General features: G+C 37.7%; 2 protein-coding genes across 6 annotated transcripts in view; one reads left to right on the plus strand and one right to left on the minus strand.

Annotated features, from left to right (window-relative positions):
• LOC129726977 (paired box protein Pax-6) overlaps positions 1-6,735 on the minus strand; it is a 53,153-nt gene extending 46,418 nt beyond the window's left edge. The window contains exon 1 of one of the 2 annotated variants that reach the window (XM_055684305.1): positions 6,515-6,735. The gene's annotated coding sequence lies outside the window, so the exon portion shown is untranslated. The remainder of the gene's footprint in view (positions 1-6,514) is intronic. The other variant, XM_055684312.1, reaches the window with a different exon arrangement.
• Positions 6,736-7,134: 399 nt separating this feature from the next.
• Positions 7,135-18,230, plus strand: part of LOC129719113 (uncharacterized) — a 59,628-nt gene continuing 48,532 nt past the window's right edge. For 2 of the 4 annotated variants that reach the window (XR_008727131.1, XM_055670517.1), the window contains exons 1-3: positions 7,135-7,419; positions 7,506-10,063; positions 10,128-10,366. Coding sequence is in view for 3 of the 4 variants with exons in the window: in XM_055670517.1 (XP_055526492.1) it covers positions 7,507-10,063; positions 10,128-10,366 (2,796 nt within the window). In the remaining variant the exon portion in view is untranslated. Of the gene's footprint in view, positions 7,420-7,480; positions 10,064-10,127; positions 13,422-18,230 lie in introns of those variants that run through there. The other 2 variants (XM_055670516.1, XM_055670515.1) reach the window with 2 other exon arrangements.

The raw sequence follows: 18,230 nt of genomic DNA on the forward strand, positions 1-18,230 counted from the left end.
TTGACGTGTGGCAGCAGATCAGCCATCCCGCTCGGAGGAATTCCAGAAACCAGGACTTTGGCGCTGACAAAAAACGTCCAATGAATCCGGTGTCAGGAATTTCCGTTCCGTTCAGCAGATCAGAGTTGGTATACTCGCGGAAGATTATCCCAACACTGCACTGTCGACGGCTCAGCTAGATTTCTTGCAAAACTCACTTATGACTGCCATTGAGCAGCAAAGAAACAAGCCGTTTAAATCGAAATTTTTCATCCGCTCCTACAAGTCCGGTTACCTGATCCTTTCGTTCAAGGATAAGGAAACCTCGGACTAGTTGAAAGATGTGGTTCCAAAACTGCCTTTGTGGGAGGGAAATTCCGCCTCCAGGAATTATTCATGCGTTTTTCCCACAAAGTGCATCTTTCGGTAATGAGAGAATTCGTGGACTCATTGAGAGCCAGAATAATCTCATTATCAATAAATGGCGCATTCTGCAACGAACCAGTGGATGCTAACCATTGACGAAACCTCTATGCGAGAACTCGCGAACAAGAATTTCGTCATAAACTTCCGCCTTGGCGAAACAAAACTTAGGAAAGTAAATCCTAAGCCACGCCAAAAGCCGCAAGCGGATGTGAGAGGGGCATTCCGGTTTCATTGTCAGTAGCGTGCGGATCGTTTTCGTCCTGCTCCGCGTGTTAACAGTCGAAAGTATTGAACTTTGTTTTAAGGCTAAGCTATTGTCTTTCATCACTTTTATCGTTCCACTGTGCTGTTGTGTTATCACATCAGCAATAGAGGTAACCCTCTACCTCCTCCAGTCCAAACATCCGCTATCCCCGGCTCTTCCCCTCCCTCACCCATTACCCCGCGTTCTAGGCTCTTCCCAGACGGATCAACGGCACCGTCAGTCGTTTACTTTCGACCCAAATTAGGCCCTAAATCGAAACCGCTAATACAAATTTCAAAGGGCCTAACGACATGAAGTTAGATCAAACAAATAGCGGGTTTCAGTTAGTGCTACCGGGCAAGTTTACAGGAGTGCAACCACTAAGCGTTTTACGAGGGAGTACCATGTTTATATACTTTCGCGTGTCGTGGAGATCGACGGCGTTGTAACCGATTCGAGTCTGTCCGTCGAGTGCCTCTTGAAGGATGCTGTTGGGTGTTTCAAGAACAGCAGCCTTCCCGAGGTAAAAAAAAATTGACTGCAAGCAATTGCGGTCAGTATCACTCGTAGAGGGCAGGGTTGCCACTAGATTACAAATAAAATCTGGCGAACGAAAATAAAAAGTCTGGCAAAAATTTGGCACTCATTTTTGGATAAAATAACGGACAAAATTTGAAATAATGATCTTTTCTTGTTCTCACAGGATAGGAAGCTTAGGTCATCTCACTATGATAACACGAATAAAATCTGGTTAAAATCTGGCTTATTGTCAAGTACCTGGCAGATTCTGAGGTTTATCTGTTTGTCTGGCGCGCAATCAGAAATTTTGGTTGGTAGAGGGTAAGAACACCTACATCCCGTCAGACTCGTATCGAGTCACATTTGCCGGGGCTGCGCTGCCCAGCTATGTTTCGTTCTATCGGGTTCGGCTTTCTGTGCGATTTTATGTACCTTGTGGAATGAACTGTGTTCACTGTAAACAGTTAGGTCACACAGCCGCCTATTACCAATGTTTTAGTGTCTATTTCTGTATTCTGTTGTGTACTTCCGATCGGCAATTAATTTCACTGCAGCTGACGTGTAGAAATCGGTTGAGTAGAAAAATATTACTTACATAACAAAAAACACAATTATGGGTCACTATTACCATCCATTTACTATGCTCCCTATACTTAATGCACCGAGAAATACTGTTATTTTTAGCGACATTTGCAAATTTGAAACATTTCAACCGTATAAATGACCTAACAACTGAGTTTAGAACATATCACGGATAATGAAAATTGTTCACTATTTTCGTAATAGTGACCCATAATTCTGGAGTGATTGAATTGGTTGAGGTCGGATCCACAGCGTGTAGTAGAATATTTTAAATTCTGTTAAAATATAGACCACAGTTTAGTGCGTGGCCTCATTCAGTTGGTCCCTAATCAGAAAGTTGAACATTTATGTGCTATACTGCCTGTGATCGCATAACTGTAACATTCGACATTTTATGGATTTTGCGTTTTTTATTGGGACATGCTTAAAATAGTATGTACTTTTTACATTTGAAAAAATATGCTTATGTTTGTTTGAAAAAAGTCGTAAAAAATACCAAGTTGTTTTGTCGCATAGCGTAAATAACCGCATAATTGTAACACTACTTAACCTTTTCAACTTTTTTGTCATAAAAGCTTCCATCCAAATCCACTTCTGCATCCTTTGAAACTCGGAAGTTATTCTGGTCCGGTAGCCAACTACCGGTGATCTGTTTCTGACGTTCAGCTCATGCTTGTTGAATACAAGAAAAACTTCATTTCCACTGTAATATATTCCAAAAGTAGCTCGAAAGTAACGGCATAAAAGTATCATTGCAAAAATTTCAACCAATTTGACTTCAAAAGTAGTGTTCAACGTTTACATAGTGTAAAGTAGTGCTTTTTTCGTGATACTAAGTTTAGTTGAACTGTCTATTTGCAAAAATATATTGGGAACAATGCATTCAAGGTCAAAATATAAAAGTGTCATTTGCTCGAACAACCAATTTTGCAAATGTTACAATTATGCGGTTATGGGCAGTATATTAAAATAAATTAAACCCACTTGTGCGTGGCCCCAACAGCATTCTTACTGTCTGTTGGTCTAAGCCGATACCCAATTACCTGTGAATTGGGGTTTGCAATATTCCCGGGAAACTGGAATAAAAAATTTCATTTCCGGGACCAAGAAATGAACAAACATTTAACGAAAATATATCAGAGAGTTTGCTCGAAATTCACATTTCTCTTACCGAGTGTGTAAATTGTTCAATTTAGCAAAACTTCGAGCCACTTTTGATGAGAGCAAAATTTTTTGACTGAATATTATCAAAACAAGTTCAGCTTGCACAAAAACCATTGTTGACCAGTAATTGAAATTTCCCGTAGGAAAATGGAGAAACAAAAATCCGGCGAGCAAACACTTCGCACTCTTTTGACGAACTTCTGATGCGACTAGGGGCCCCATAATTCACAAAAACTGTTGAAAAGCTGTTTTTTTCTAGTCTGTAATCTTGGGCAATTTTTTTGTTTCGTTTTCAACGATCAATGGTTTAGAAACCGAATTTAGGGGAAAACTTGAATCAAGAGAAATCAAAAGAAATAATTATCGGTTTCCGTTAGACTCTACTAGAAATTTGGGAAATAAATATTGAAATTCAGTCCGCGCAAATATATATTTCGACTGTGACATACAGTCATCCTCAGTGCTTATGTGGACTGGTAAAGAGCAGAGCGTAAATCCTTTTTTTTTATTTGTAGTAGGTAAAATGAAAATTTAGCACTCTTAATTGGAATTAGGTAGGGAATTATGCGGTCGGTTGTTTACCGTACCATGTCTGGGGTTTTTGGGAAGAAGATTGAATAGCCATGAGGGCGTCGTTGTTGAGAAGCGTGCATGAGTATTGTTCATAAATTTCTAAACTTTCAGCTACGTCTAATTTCCATAAATTATTAACGGGACGGAGCAGGTGAATGTTATCCGAAGTTAGTGGATATTCCTCGTTAAAAATATGTTCAGCCACTTTTGATTTGAAAAGGTGTGGTGGGGCATTTTTTGAAACTTTACTTGCTTTTGTCACTTCTGCGAAATGTTCTTTGAAACGTATCCCTGGGTTACGTTTAGTTTGTCCAATGTAAACCATGTCATAGTGACTGCATGCAATTTTAAAAATTCCAGCTTTGTTCAGGGTATTAAAAGGGTCTTTGGTAGACCCCAATTTTGTTTTGAGCTGGGTATTTCTACTAGTGTAGACAATTTCCATCCCAAATTTCCTTAATTTTGAACGAAGTGGGCGTGTCAAGTTAACGTCATATTCAACGACTACTCTTTTCAGATCTTCTGTTATTGGGGTGGGTGTTGTAAAAGATTTCCGAATTTGAGCACGCTTCTTTTTATCAACAATGGCTTGAATGATACTTTCATTGTAGCCATTAAGTTTGGCAATTTCGAAAATATATTCCAGTTCCTTTTGCTTGGCTACTTTACTTTACTGGTATTTTCTTGGCAGGGATGTAATGAGCTCGTAGCTGGCAATCGCGTTTGCTTGCTTCAAGCTATTCATGACAACTCGCAGTTTGTAATTTCGGTTAAGTCTGAAAACTATTCTGCCAGGTCTTTGCTTATTTGAATGATATTCAGTGGCTTCTTTCTGGGCCGGAAGAAAACAACGAAGGGACCTTTAGCGGCATGTAGATAAACTCTTATCCGTACCCCGGAATCTTCGGTACTTGACTAAGTACAGGAAGAGGTAGAAGTGAGCTGATGGGAGAGATTTCAATCTCTTCTCCAGTTGTTTCCATAACCAGGAAAAGTTTGACATTGTTGTGGGAGCGTCATACTGCACCGCACTAGTAAACGATAAATATTCGATTTTGGGGAGAAAGAGAATAAGAATTCGTTATTAAATATAGAAACAATTTTTCAAAGTGAACTAAAGTAAAAAAAAAACATATTGAAAAAAATAATTAAGTAAATACTCCACTACTGTTAGCTGGAATATTTCTTCCAAAGTGCCCACTTCTGGTCAAATTTTTGTTTTTTCGGAATTCCTTGGCTAAATTTCTTGAAATTACATCATCCAGAATATTTATAATTGAAAGAGTACCAGAGGTATTCACAAAATGAGAGTAAAAATTGTAAGCAAACCATAATGAATTTGATTTTATTTTTAAAAATACTGTTTCGCGCATGGTACATCTTAGAAACAGGTATTTCTTTGCAAAGTTTTCTTAGAAACACAATGAAATTGTCAAATCATTGTTCAGTGTAATTTTTTGAACGCAAAAGTGAGCATGTCTGGCAACACTGCCGATCACAACATATTTTTTTCTAATTTCTTAACTAATTGTTTTTCAAAATGCAATATTTTGAGTTTTCATTGATATAAAATATCCGAAGGTATTATTAAGCTTAGAAAAAAAAACAAAAAACTGGCTTTGTTTCTAAAAAAAATCCGTAACTTAACAAGTGTTATTTTTGTTAAATCTTCTCAGAAACACAATTAAATTAACAAATTTAGAATCAGAATATACTCATTTACCGATGAATGTCGAAAACGAACCAACACTGCCAATTGAAAACATTTTCTTTGGATTCCTGGACTAATTTTGTTCAGAAATAATATGGAAAATAACAAAACAGTCCACAACGCTCAAAGAACAATACAAATCAGAAAAAAAAACTTTAAAAAATATGTCGAAACTAGCAGAAATATCAAAACTTTCAACAAATTTGCTCTGTAATATGTTTGTTTAATAGATCCCTTTTATTTTCTTCATTGTTTCTCTACATATATCTACTATCTTTCTCGTCAATATTTTTAACAACTTTTAATTGACAATCAATTGTTTTTTTGTTATTAGTTTTATCGTTAGGTTAGTCTCATTTTTCAATATTGAAATACGTTTACTTGAACTAATTCATCATTCATTTGATTATGATTTCCAACTATTTAAGGTTATGATCTAAGAAAATAATCACAAAATATTTCGAAATGCTCAGAATGTAAAATCAATCAGATATGATAAAAATGTTAAAAACAATACAAAAATTGACAACATGAAAATGGTTGAAAAAATTAAAATTGTTTGAATTGTTAAAGATGTTAATAATTTTCCAAATTCCAAAAATTTTTATACGGTTAAACATGTTAAATTTCGCTGTGAGAAATTTCAGTTGCTTTCGTTTAACACAAAATCGGACATAAATTTAATTCTGAATTTTGAATTCAAGTAGTTCAAAAATCATACAAAAGGCAACCATTTCAAAAGTCCTCGAGTTTTATTCTCAAAAGCAAAATAACCCTTTCTAAAGCACTCAACTCTCCCCCATCCACGTGAGAACAACCACTTCGGCCCAAGAATGGCCATCTACTCTAATTTGGGCATAAAATATGCACATACAAGAGTCCCAACTGAAGTCCCACTGAAGTGAAGTGGCAGCACACACAAAAAAAGAGGGTAATCAAATTTAAATCGCCCCAACAACTGTGCTGACGATGGTGCACGCAGTCGGAAAGGACACCCAACGGCGCTTTCAGTTTTGGCGCTTCCCGCATCTGACAGGCGCGTACTAGCGCCAGTCAACCGTAACACGTGGTGCTCCCTGCCGTTTTGTCATCTCGTTGAATTTTCCTCTACCCCATACATGGAGGGGATTGAACTTATTTTTCTTTTACAAATCTTAGAACCTCATCAGTTATATCGGGGGTGGGTACTAAATAAGTGAAACACAGCATTCGAAACGATTTATTTCTAATTAAACAGCTTTAGAATCGGAATCCAGCAAACATCTTTCAAAACAAAAAGTTTTCCACTCAGTCGAGCAGTGACGAAATTCTCACACCTTTGCACAAATATGTTCCAGTTTTAGCGTTAGCACCCTTCACTAGTTTTCGAACCTTAAAGTTGGATTGTTGTAATGTTTAAACAGGAACTTTAAAAACTAATCGGTAACCAAGAGTTTGTTCTTTTTGTAACAATTTACTAGCACATAACTAATGTAACAGCTTTGATCACACCACACTACGCGGATTGCGGCTGCTGTGCTCTTCCGTTCGTGTATATTACGTTTCTGTCGTACAACTGGAGAGAGTGTGTGAGAGAGTGAGTTCACTTTTTCTCTATAGTCTCTCATCGGGAGAGTCAGTCATGAAATGCGCAGGTAGGCTGGGGTTTGTTTACGCTTCAGTTGCTTTTGCAAGCAGGAGTTCTGCTGGTGCCGAATGTAGCGAACCTATACATTAGAGAAATGACAAGACACTCACCGTTAAGGCAACTGTCAACATCAAAACGGGCGAGTTGTATCATTTTGCATTGCCGTTATCCGTTTTGATGTTGACAGTTGCCTTAACGGTGAGTGTCTTGTCATTTCTCTAATGTATAGGTTCGCTAGCCGAATGGTTGAGAAAACTGGTGACGAAGAAGGGATTTCTGTTCGAAAAAACTGTTCTACAATGAATTGGTGTCCGAGCTACTGTTAAACTGGTTGATTTTCCAGTTTATTCAAAAATGTAGTGAGCAACCCTGATCTAAGTGACAAGAGTGTAAACCAAAACCATGATCGAGTGACAGTTCAAAATCAAACAACAAACAGCGATAAATGGATCGTTTTTTTGGAAGCAACAATTAAGTTTTTGCTGATGAAGCTAGTTTTTTTGCGGTTTTATTTCTTGTGTTAAACTTTATCGCTTTGGATCATTCGTTTGACAAAAAAATTCGCTGCAAGTTTTCTAGTGGAAAGAACGATCAGTAAGTATAATTGTTAATAAGATTTTTAAGAAGAAAACCAAGCAAAACTAAATCGTTTAAGATTGTTTATTGCTGACTTCTTCTAGAATGGCATCTGAAACGCTCGTATCAGTTCCGGTATTTGACAAGACCATTAAACCACAAGAAGAGTGTGGAGCACCAATTCAGTGTCTTGATATAATCCCGGTGTCCGAGAGAGGGGTCGAGGCACCCTCGCCGGTATCGGTTCCTTCTGTTGAAAAGGCCACTAGACTGCAGGAAGAGTGCGGTGTGTCTATTCAGTGTCTTGATATAATCGGAGTATTTCGTCACTGTAACGGCAAGGAGTACATCAAAAAGAAATTCCCGACGGAGATGAGGATCGATCAGTTGGGTTTCTCTGCGCGGCTTTGCCATGCTAATTTGAACATTAAATTGCAGCACGAAGGCTGTCTAATGACGGCGGATGATCATTTTGTGGCCAAGATACGAATTGAAAATCCACAATCGATCCTCCAAGCTGTCGATTTTGGCGAGGCAAAAAGTAATCTGCTCCAGCAGCTACGGATTGTCAAAATCTTACAAGATGATTTGACGAATGAACGGGTGGCAGGGCAGTCTTCCGTTGTAAAGACCATCGAGAATCACTTTCGACAAACGTTAGAGGTCAAAAATAGTTCAGAGAATATTCAATTGTATCTTACAATAAGTACCCATTGTGACGGATTAACGGATTTTAACAAATTTTGTGAAGCAATAAGTGAAAATGAAATAATAAGCACAGAAATACGCTCTGCAGCAGCATCATATTTGAAAGCTGAAGCTCGTGGTATTGTGAGAGATAAGATTTTAGCTCAATTTAGTCATCATCAGTCGATGATAAACAGTACAGAAGTATTCGATCAATTGGCTGAGATTGGAGATGAATATGTTAGAGCCTACAGGAGGAAACTATTAGATTTAGGTCCGATGTGTTTAAGAATCCATCTCTCCGGTTGCGTCGACAATCGAATTATCTTCGTTCATGAAGAAGATGTCAATTTATTCTATGATATAGCGGTAGATCTGAATGAAAAAACTTTTTTAATACCGCTTGCGAACTTTGCCGCTCGATGGATGAAGTCATTGAAAACATCAGCAAACAAACTGCTTCCAGTTAAGAGATTAATCAAAACCAATTTTCATCACTTGGCAAACAGCTTGCGACAGTTGATTTTTGAAATTAGTGACAACACCGACCACAAAGTGGAAGAACTTCTCATAAGTGACGATCCCTCCGGATGGTATCCGTTGGAAAAGATTACTTGGAAGTCTGAAGATGTGTTGACAAAATGTTTGGAACAGGAATATTTTCTCATTTTTAAGCTCTTAAAGCATTATGATGTGGATTGTGACAGCGAGAAGCAATTTTTCGAGTTGACGGAAGAAAGAAAACAGCATTTAACATGGAAGCAACTGGCGAAATCGATTAAACCACATTTGGATGATGAGACAGAGGATGGAAACAATCCAACAAGAATACCGGAGGAAAAGTACATTTGGTTCTATCTGCTGGGTGACATTCTGTTTCATACTTTGCCAGCGGAGTATGAATTTGATTGCTTCGAAGCCATCATCGAGGATTACGTAGATTTCATGCTTAGGGCCAGTCCCGAACAGATGGAAATGCTTCGTGTTATTACTCACAGTACAGCCCGGTTTATGGTACAAAGTATGACTTTCCTGGCACAGAAAGATTACTCCCCGATCGACCACCAGAGTTTGCAAATACAGCTAAGCTTGATCAATGCGAAATCTATCAATTCCTCGCTCATTCCAAGCAGTTTCCGAGATTTGGTTAATGAGTTCAATATATATTGGAAACACAGAGAAGATATTATAACCGGAATTCCGTTTAAAATTTGTCTTCCAGAGATGGAATCAGTGAAGAAGGCTTTACTGGAAATTATTTTGGTTGCATTGGATAAAACTATCGCCCCAGAAGTCTTGCAATCCTTCCTCAAATCGTTTGCTGAACTTTTGTTGGATTTGAACAAAGTTCAACTTGATTGGTATGTCAAAGCTTTTCCTGGTCTCAGCATGACTATGTTGGAGGAGTTGAAACTGATTGAAGTGATTGATAACGAATTGGCCAAAACAGAGTATAAAACTTATCGGGTTTTAGAGGTGGAAAAGTTCACCAAAGCTGCTTCAGTGCTTCTCGAGAGTGTTTCACAACCGAAGCATTACGTTATTGAACTTTTACTAATCTTGCTGTCGTTCGTAAACAACCAGCTAACAAAAGTCCAGTGGAAGTCAGGTGATAAACTATCCGAAGTGGAACAAATTGTTACAACTCAAGAACTTATTGGTGCCGTGAGAAACTGTTTCTTGTGTCTCCGGGAACAAACTGTTTATAAGTCATTTGAATTATTTCTGGATGAACGAATTAAACCTTTGGCAAATGCTGTCAAAAACAGTGGTTCTCAAGCAGACTTCACAGAACAAATTGCCCGGACTAAGAGGTCACGTCCGAGACGCAACCGGAATCAAAATGGAATTGGAATTGACCAAGCTCTAAAGTTGTTCGGAGAATTGAACAGTGCGTCCATGATAGAAGATCTTCGTTCCGCGTACCGTGAATATGATGCAAATTTCCAGCTGTATATCAAGGATTCTCACGAAGGTAAGAATGTTTTAGAACTTTCTTCCAAATTACCGAAACTATAGTTTTTCATAACGAATTTCAGACTATATTATGGAAGCATCCCGGGTTGCCAACAAAGTGTTAGAAACAAAGTTTCAAAAGTCATTTGACAGCTGGATTATGAACGACAAACGAAAAAAGATACCAAAACTTCTGGCAGGGTTGGCAGCTGTTTGGTCTATTCTGGCCTCCGAACCTGTGGCAGGAACTGGAAAATTTCTCACTCCCTACTGCGTGCAAATTCTCTGCATACTAACACTGCTGAGCGTGGATCGTACAACTGTAGGTATTGCAAATCATCTGGCACAGATTGAAAGCGGACAGGGGAAATCATTGGTCCTAGCTCTGACAGCGTGTTTGTTGGCGTTAACTGGCCACAAACCTCGAATAATTTGTCGCAATTCATATCTGGTATCGAGGGACAGAGAAAATTTTCGGCAGCTCTTTTCCATGTTTAATGTTGAACACTGCATAGTTTATGGGACACTAGCAACTATTGCCGGTGATGGGATTGATTGGTCAGAACTGGGAAATTTATTTACGCAGATGTTGCTGGCCAATAAAAAACATAAACGAGAAGCACTGTTTCTTAAAGATAGGCGTAATTCGATTCTGCTAATAGATGAAGCAAAGTGGTTTTACAATTACGAGCATACATGTGAATATGAAAATGATTATACCCAAGTGGTGACAAAGCTCCCAGGATTGGATTCAATACAGGAGAAAATTTGGGATCTCGTAAGATCACAAAAGTACAAATCCGAAGTTGGTGGCATCGTAAGTGCCATCTATAATTACGTCAGATCAAAAGAAATGAAAGAAGCGAAAGCATTCCACGCTTTTATTGTCAATCTAAGACCGTTTGACCTGTTGCTGAATCGGAAAGCACGAACTAAACGCTATACCAATAAAATACTGTTTGATGAACATCTAATGGAAATGATTGAATGTGCTACTAATGTAAACAATTCGATTACCAGTTATAGCTTCACGCTCAGTCCGAAAGGCACCATCCAGTATAAATGTGGAGACGAATACGAAAACAAAGCATATTATAGTTATAACAATATATTTAACTACTTTCGCCTGCGCAAATCCGATTTCAAGACGGAAGTGGATAACGAAGTCAACTACGGTTATTTACTGTTGCCTTGTGGCTCATTCTCAAATATACAACTTTTAAGAAAGTATTCTCTAATTCTGTCAGTTTCCAGTACACTGTTAGCCAGTCGGCCATTGCTGGAACAGACTCTTCACATCAACCAAACGTCGATTATACCGACGTGCTTCGGAACTTCAAAATTCCGTTTCAACCCATTGAATGATTTCCTCGTATTTACCCACGAGTTTCAATGGTGCACGGCGATCGTCAATCGTCTCAAAGCTGTGATAGCGGAAAACCGCTCCGTAATCGTCTGCTTCTGTGACGAGTTTCAGTTGAACAATTTCTACCGCAAATATTCTAGTTCATTAAATAACCTGAACCAGTTGGGATGCAACACCGAACCGAAACTGAGAAAGCAGTACATTGATGAAGCAGGCATGCCTAATACCATTACGTTTATAACCTCCGACCTGATAGAAGCAATCGATTTCAAGGTCAGTGACGTGGTTCAACAGAATGGTGGCCTACATGTTATTCAGACGTTTTTCTCGCGTGATCCTTGCGAAGAAGCACTAATCAGGGGAAGAACGTCCCGCATGGGAAACCCCGGCAGCTTCGAGTTGATTGTTAGTAAGGAGTCGCTGAAAAGTTTGAGCACGAATGCTATATCTTACGCACAATTAAATGGTAATAGAAAAGATTTGTTTCTCAAAATAAAAGAAATTGGTTCAGTACAGTCGCTACAGGTCGCACAAATCCGTCACGAAAATACCATAGAACATTTGAATAAGCTTTTGCGATAGTCAAGTAGTTAGTTTATTGTTTATTAGGATTAAATTACGAATTAAAAATATTTTGATTACATATCATACCAACAAACTGTTTGAATTGTTTCCTTAATTGCTTCACCACTTTTGACGCAAAACAACTGAAGTTTTTTATTCTATGGCTTCTCAAGTCTGAAAAGAAAACAGCTGCGAACAGATCATTTATTGGAGGATCATCCAATCTATTGAAGCACCCCAATCTTTGGATCACAGCTAGTTCTAAGAGACTTCGAGATAATAGTACCGCTTCTTTGCACGCCAACGCTCCATACTGCGCCCTTCAAGGCCATTTAGAACAACAGGCTCTTCACCTTGCTCCAGATAGTCCAACTTCACGAACAGGTCCGAAACCACGCTAGCCTGACGCATGATGGAAAACCATCGATAGCCCTTTTTATAGTTCTTCCCAGCTGTTATGTGATATTAATAGCTCTCTACAAGCTTCCCTGACTTCGTCCAAACTTGGCGATTCCACAGCTTGTCCATCCTCCTCCATTCCTCTCCTATTTCTGTCGATGGTTTTATCTCCTTTATTCATGGCAAATGAAAAAACCTCCTGACAATCACAAGAATTTTCCAAGTTTAGTTTAGTTTAAAACCCTCATACCGCTCCCGCTGAACTGCAAACCACCGTTTCGTCGAATGATGATCCACTCAGAACTGCCACTGAGTCCTTGACAATTTCACCAAATCATCGTGCAGATGAATCCAACTTTTTTTTCAGGAAAAACAACATTAGTATAGTTAATTGAATGACATACTTCTATATGCCTAAAATTATCCGATATACAATAACCTGGAGCAAAATTATATGTTTGCAGTTTGTACCACTATGCAGTGGGACTGTAATGCGGGTACTTTCAAAATGGGACAAAAACAACTTGGTATTTTTTCCATGTTTTCCATACAAAAGCATTCAATTTTAATTTTTTTCCAGAAAATATGATAATAATTAAGTCGATTCCCGATGATAACCTCAAAGTGACCAAAATCAGTATGGGACAGTTATGCGGGTACCGGCAGATTAGGTATATTTAAGTAACGGGAAAATTAATATACAAGAAAAGAAAGACGAAGAAGCAAGAAAGTGTTTTTCCGGACTAATTTGTGATTATGGCGAAACAAGTTATGATACAGAAACACCAAAAAGCAAAGTTTTCACTCAATAATTTCAATCGTAATTCACGGTTCAACAACATATTTGTTGTCATCCAAAAATACTAATGAAAGCAGAATCGCATAATATACGTTACATACAAAATCAGTGCAACAGCAAAGGCGCATCTAAGGCCTGATTTCTTCAGAACGTTGCTATCGCTGTCAATTCTCATATATTTAGAGCGTACCCAACATCTCAATCGAGGTTGCATATTCAATTTTGGGGTGTTTTATCGCCGCGTGCCAATAGCTCGTTCCGAAAATGCAATTTCGTGAAAAAAAACTTGTAGTCCCTAAGTAGTACTACAAGTTTGTCGAATAGTGCAATGTTCTAACTCTTTTGCCTGAAGTATGAGAGCGCATATTCAGCGCAATAATCAGCCAATATTCGCGCTGATTTTCACCGCGAATATTGGCTGAATACCCCACTGAATATGGGCTTTTACGTTTTAGGCATAAGAGCTAGAGCATTGCTTCCTTTGACAAACTTATAGCATTACTTAAGGACTGCAACTTTGTCGTACATCATTTTTCACAATTGTACTTGTGGAGCGAATTATCGGCCCGCGACCAATTGAATGGAGTTGACAGCTAAAAATTGAATATGCCACCTTGATCTCAATGGTTCATGGTTCCCCTGGCATGTACAAAAAAAGCCCACCAAAAATTCCATGCAACTTTAAACGGTTGCAAGAAAAATTCTTTGCACCCTTGGGAAAAAGAACTCTGAAATGAGTGAGATTTGACGCATTTTCGTAAATAGCGGAATAACTCATAAACTGAGTAACTCCGTAAATGCGCATAATTGAGCGTTTTAAAAACTGAGTGATTGTTACTCACTTTTTGGGTACAGTATTACTCAGTTTTGAGTTAAGTAATTACTCATTTTCTGGCTTCTTAATTGCTACATAATTTAATTTACAAATTTATATAAAGTTTCGAAGATAAAATTAAACATACCTGGGTTTGAGGTTTGTACTGGCTAGAAGGCCTTAGAATATTTTGCAAGCGGGAGGTAGGTACAGGCTTAAGCAGTGGTGCCTATTTTATTCATTTGAAGAAAACAGGCCTTAAACTCCTGAGTGTTGATCAATATCGACAATTTCAATGATGGAAATGAAAACTTTGATAGTCTAACAGAGAAATAAGAAATACCGTTAATCACAAAGAAATCTGTCCACAAACAATAATCGAAACAAATTGACCTATGTTGCAGCCATTCAGGAGCCACTTCGGGTACAAAAAAAAAACGTCTGCAAAACAGATGAGAACTGCTTAAAATAGGTTCAAAGTGATTGGAATAGTGTCCCTCGATAGGTAACTTTCATTGATTATTGTTAAAGTTTGCTAACTTAGTTTCACAATCTGAAAATAAGTTCTGACAGAGAACAGATTGATATACTTTTGTTTGAATTTCACCCAACACATTTCGAGTATTTCGTCTCAATACAAAGGCGGTTTCTAAAGCTGCTTAAAATATTTTCCCTACCCTATTTCTAATCCGAAAACGTGTAAAACACATCAAAAACAAATTCAATCGATGGAGATTAAAAAGAAGGATTTTAAGTGACAAATTCGTTCTCAATTTACACTAAATTATCATCACAATTAAAAATAAATAATATTTTTAAACTTAAATTTCGTTTGTTCTTCTTGTAATTCACCACAAAAATTTCTTTGCAGGTTTTCGTAGAATATTCGTAGAATACTCGTTTTTCGTTAGGTATTCTACCAGAGGTATTCTACGTAGAAAACTCGTCGAAAACTGTATGAGGTTTTCTACACGCAAAACTTTTCCTTATTACCTTAGAAGCAATAGCGCAAAATTGCTTTTTAGGTAACAAACCTATTACTTAAAAGGCAATAAAATTCTTCCCCAGTCAAGTAACAACACACACTGTCATATATTTAGCACGTGTTACGGGAGTACGACTATCTAATAATGGTCGTTTCAACCACATGCAAGATTTTTTCTGTCAAAAACTGCTCCCTTTCCATTTCAAGTAAAAAAAAAAATCACACACCGTCGCATATGTTGCACATGTTACAAGTATCTTCAATCTCCAATTCATCCGGTGAGCGTGTATTAGTTCGCTCGTAGTATGCATACGAAGTAAAGGAAGAATATGACAAGAGCTGCCAAGCAGCATTTCCGTCATAGAGTATGCAAACGGTGATGATTTCAAAGACTTGAAATGCGTTTTTAAATGACATCACGATCTGTAAACTGCGTTAGAGAAAAACAAAAACATTCGCTTTCTTGCAAGCTATCCAAAACACATACTCATTGGTTCATGGAAACTCATTTGCACCTGTTTGAAAATACAAAACTCGTGCCCATCCAGAACAATATTCGCAACTTCGGCAACTCTGTTCAGACAGTATAACATATTTTCATTTCATGTAAACACTGGGGGACAAAACAAAAGTGTTTCTAATTAGACATTTGAGGTTGACGGGTGAGATTCTCATTATGTGTGGATGAAGGGAGTAAAAATGAATCTGATCGTTGCATCAATACAAATGCAGCGAGTGAAGTCTTGCTAACACATGCACTGCGGTGCTTGGCTGTATGTTCTCCTGCAGAAACACATACAAGCGTGTGCCCGTCATAATTTTTGTTACTTTTCGGTTATTACTATTTGTGTATAATGCGCAGTCATAAGACACAATAAGTAATAAAAAATTGCCCTAAAGTAATAAAATGTTCCCCGTTTGCGTTGGGTGTACATGACATCCCTGGTCGAAGCAGAACTTTTTTCTCAAACCATTTTGCGAAGAAAAATTTTAAAAATATAATCATGTGTACTTCATGTACTTAAGTAGATAATGAAGATAATTTTGTTTTGGTTATAGGTGGACTTGGGCACGACTTCTACTGCTCGCCGCGGAACAACTTAAAAAAAAAAGCGGTTCACGGCAATCGCTGCACAGCCGCCATTTTGTAACAAAAATAGCAATAAGAATACTTTTTCTATTCTGCAAGAGTTGCTCAATCCAATGATATATTATTTATATACCTTACATCTCAAATGTCCTGTGAAAAAATTCATGAAAAAAGCCTTGTTTATTTGAGCATTTGGTAGATATTACCCAAAGTCTAGAACTCCTGTTGATCAGAGGATACAAACATTTTATATGGGTAGGTAAGATTTTTATCATAAATTAGCACTTAAGATTTTATTTGGTCAGACCAATTTAAGATTGCACCGTTCATCTTAACAACATGATTATGAGGTGGATCTTGGTTTATAGGGAAAAATAATTAATTGTGTTTCTGATGCATTAGGAGAAATCTTCCATTTCTGCAAATATGAAGAAAATATATCTAGACTTTTTTGCAGCCTACTGCATATGACACGAAGGCTTTTTCCTTTTACGGAAATGCTTGTATCGTCACAAAACAGAGATTTCTCACATCCTGGTAGTAAATCAGAAAGATCAGAAGTAAAAATATTATTTAAGACTGGGCCCAAGATACTCCCTTGAGGTACACCAGCTCTAACAGGCAATCTATCAGATTTACTATTCAAATAGTGACCCTGAAGAGTGCGATCTGTCAAGTAACTTTGTATCATTTTTGTCGTGTAAAGAGGAAAACGGAAATTGGACATTTTAGTTATCAAACCTGTATAACATATACACTGTCGAATGCTTTTTCTATGTCTAGAAGAGCAGCTCCAGTGGAATAACCTTCAGATTTATTAGTACGAATCATATTAGTTACTCTAAGTAACTGATGAGTAGTCGAATGCCCATGGCGAAATCCAAACTGCTCATTTGCAAAAATTGAATTTTCATTGATATGTTTCATCATTCCATTAAGAATCATTCTTTGGTTTTAGTTGTTCAACTTCTCTCATGAAATTTTCATTTCGCAAGAAAGTGAATCTTCGTTTGATTTTCGTTTGTAAATCTTTAAAAATAACTTTCAAAGCGGGATCATGAGCTCTTTGATATTGACGTCTCCGTATGTTCTTCAAACGTATAAGAAGTTAAAGCTCATTGTCAATTATTGGTGTATTAAATTTCACTCTAGCCTTAGGAATTGATAAGTTTCGGGCATTGAGTATTAAACTGCACAAATCATCCAATGCTCCGTCAATGTCAGCACTGTTTTGTAATACAATATCACAATTCAAGCTTTCTTCGATCGTGGTACGATATCGATCCCAATTAGCCTTGTGATAATTAAACACAGACCTAGTGGAATTCACTGCATGAATGACTGTTAATACCAAATCAATTGTGGATGGATTCCTAACAGAAGAAAAACATGTAGGACCATTTGGAAATAAAACTGAATAAAATCCAGCCGAGCAATCGTTGAACAATATTTTTCCATTGGAATTGCTTTGTGCATTATTCCACGGTCGATGTTTTGCATTAAAATCACCGATGATGAAACTTATATTTATTTCTCGTGAGTTTTTGTAAATCTCCCTTGAAAGGATTTTTCTGCTCACCAGTGCATTGAAAAGGAAATACACTGCGGCTATAAATAAAATACCAATATCTGTTTCGATTTCAATTCCCAAACTTCCAATAACCTTCGTTTCAAGATGGGGCATAACACGATGTTTTATTCGATGGTGGATAACTATTGCAACTCCAACTCCGGTAACATCAATTTTATCGAACCTCTGAACTATATAGTTGACGTTTCTCTTTAGTTTAATGTTAGGCTTTGAAAGCGTTTCAGTCACAACTGCAATATGCACTTCATGGACTGTTAAAAAATTTAAAAAATCATCTTTCGCTTTTAAAAAGCGAGCATTCCAATTTATAAAATTGACAGCATTATTCGAAGTCATTGCTGAATTTCAATTTCATAACAATAAAAAAAGCAAAGCCTTGGTGCTACATTCCGATTCGGAACTCGACCTTCTGTTTATTATACACAGACTTTGCAGCCAACTGTTAAGTGTACAGGACAATTGCGAGGCCAGCGCTACGATCCTACTAACACTAAAAGTCTCTTCCGAGCCGAGACTCGAACCTACGACAACTGGCTTGTTAGATCAGCATCGTACCTCGAGGCTATCTGGGAGGGTTC

This window comes from Wyeomyia smithii, chromosome 1 (genome assembly GCF_029784165.1).
Source record: "Wyeomyia smithii strain HCP4-BCI-WySm-NY-G18 chromosome 1, ASM2978416v1, whole genome shotgun sequence".
In the NCBI taxonomy this organism is placed as follows: Eukaryota; Metazoa; Arthropoda; class Insecta; order Diptera; family Culicidae; genus Wyeomyia; species Wyeomyia smithii.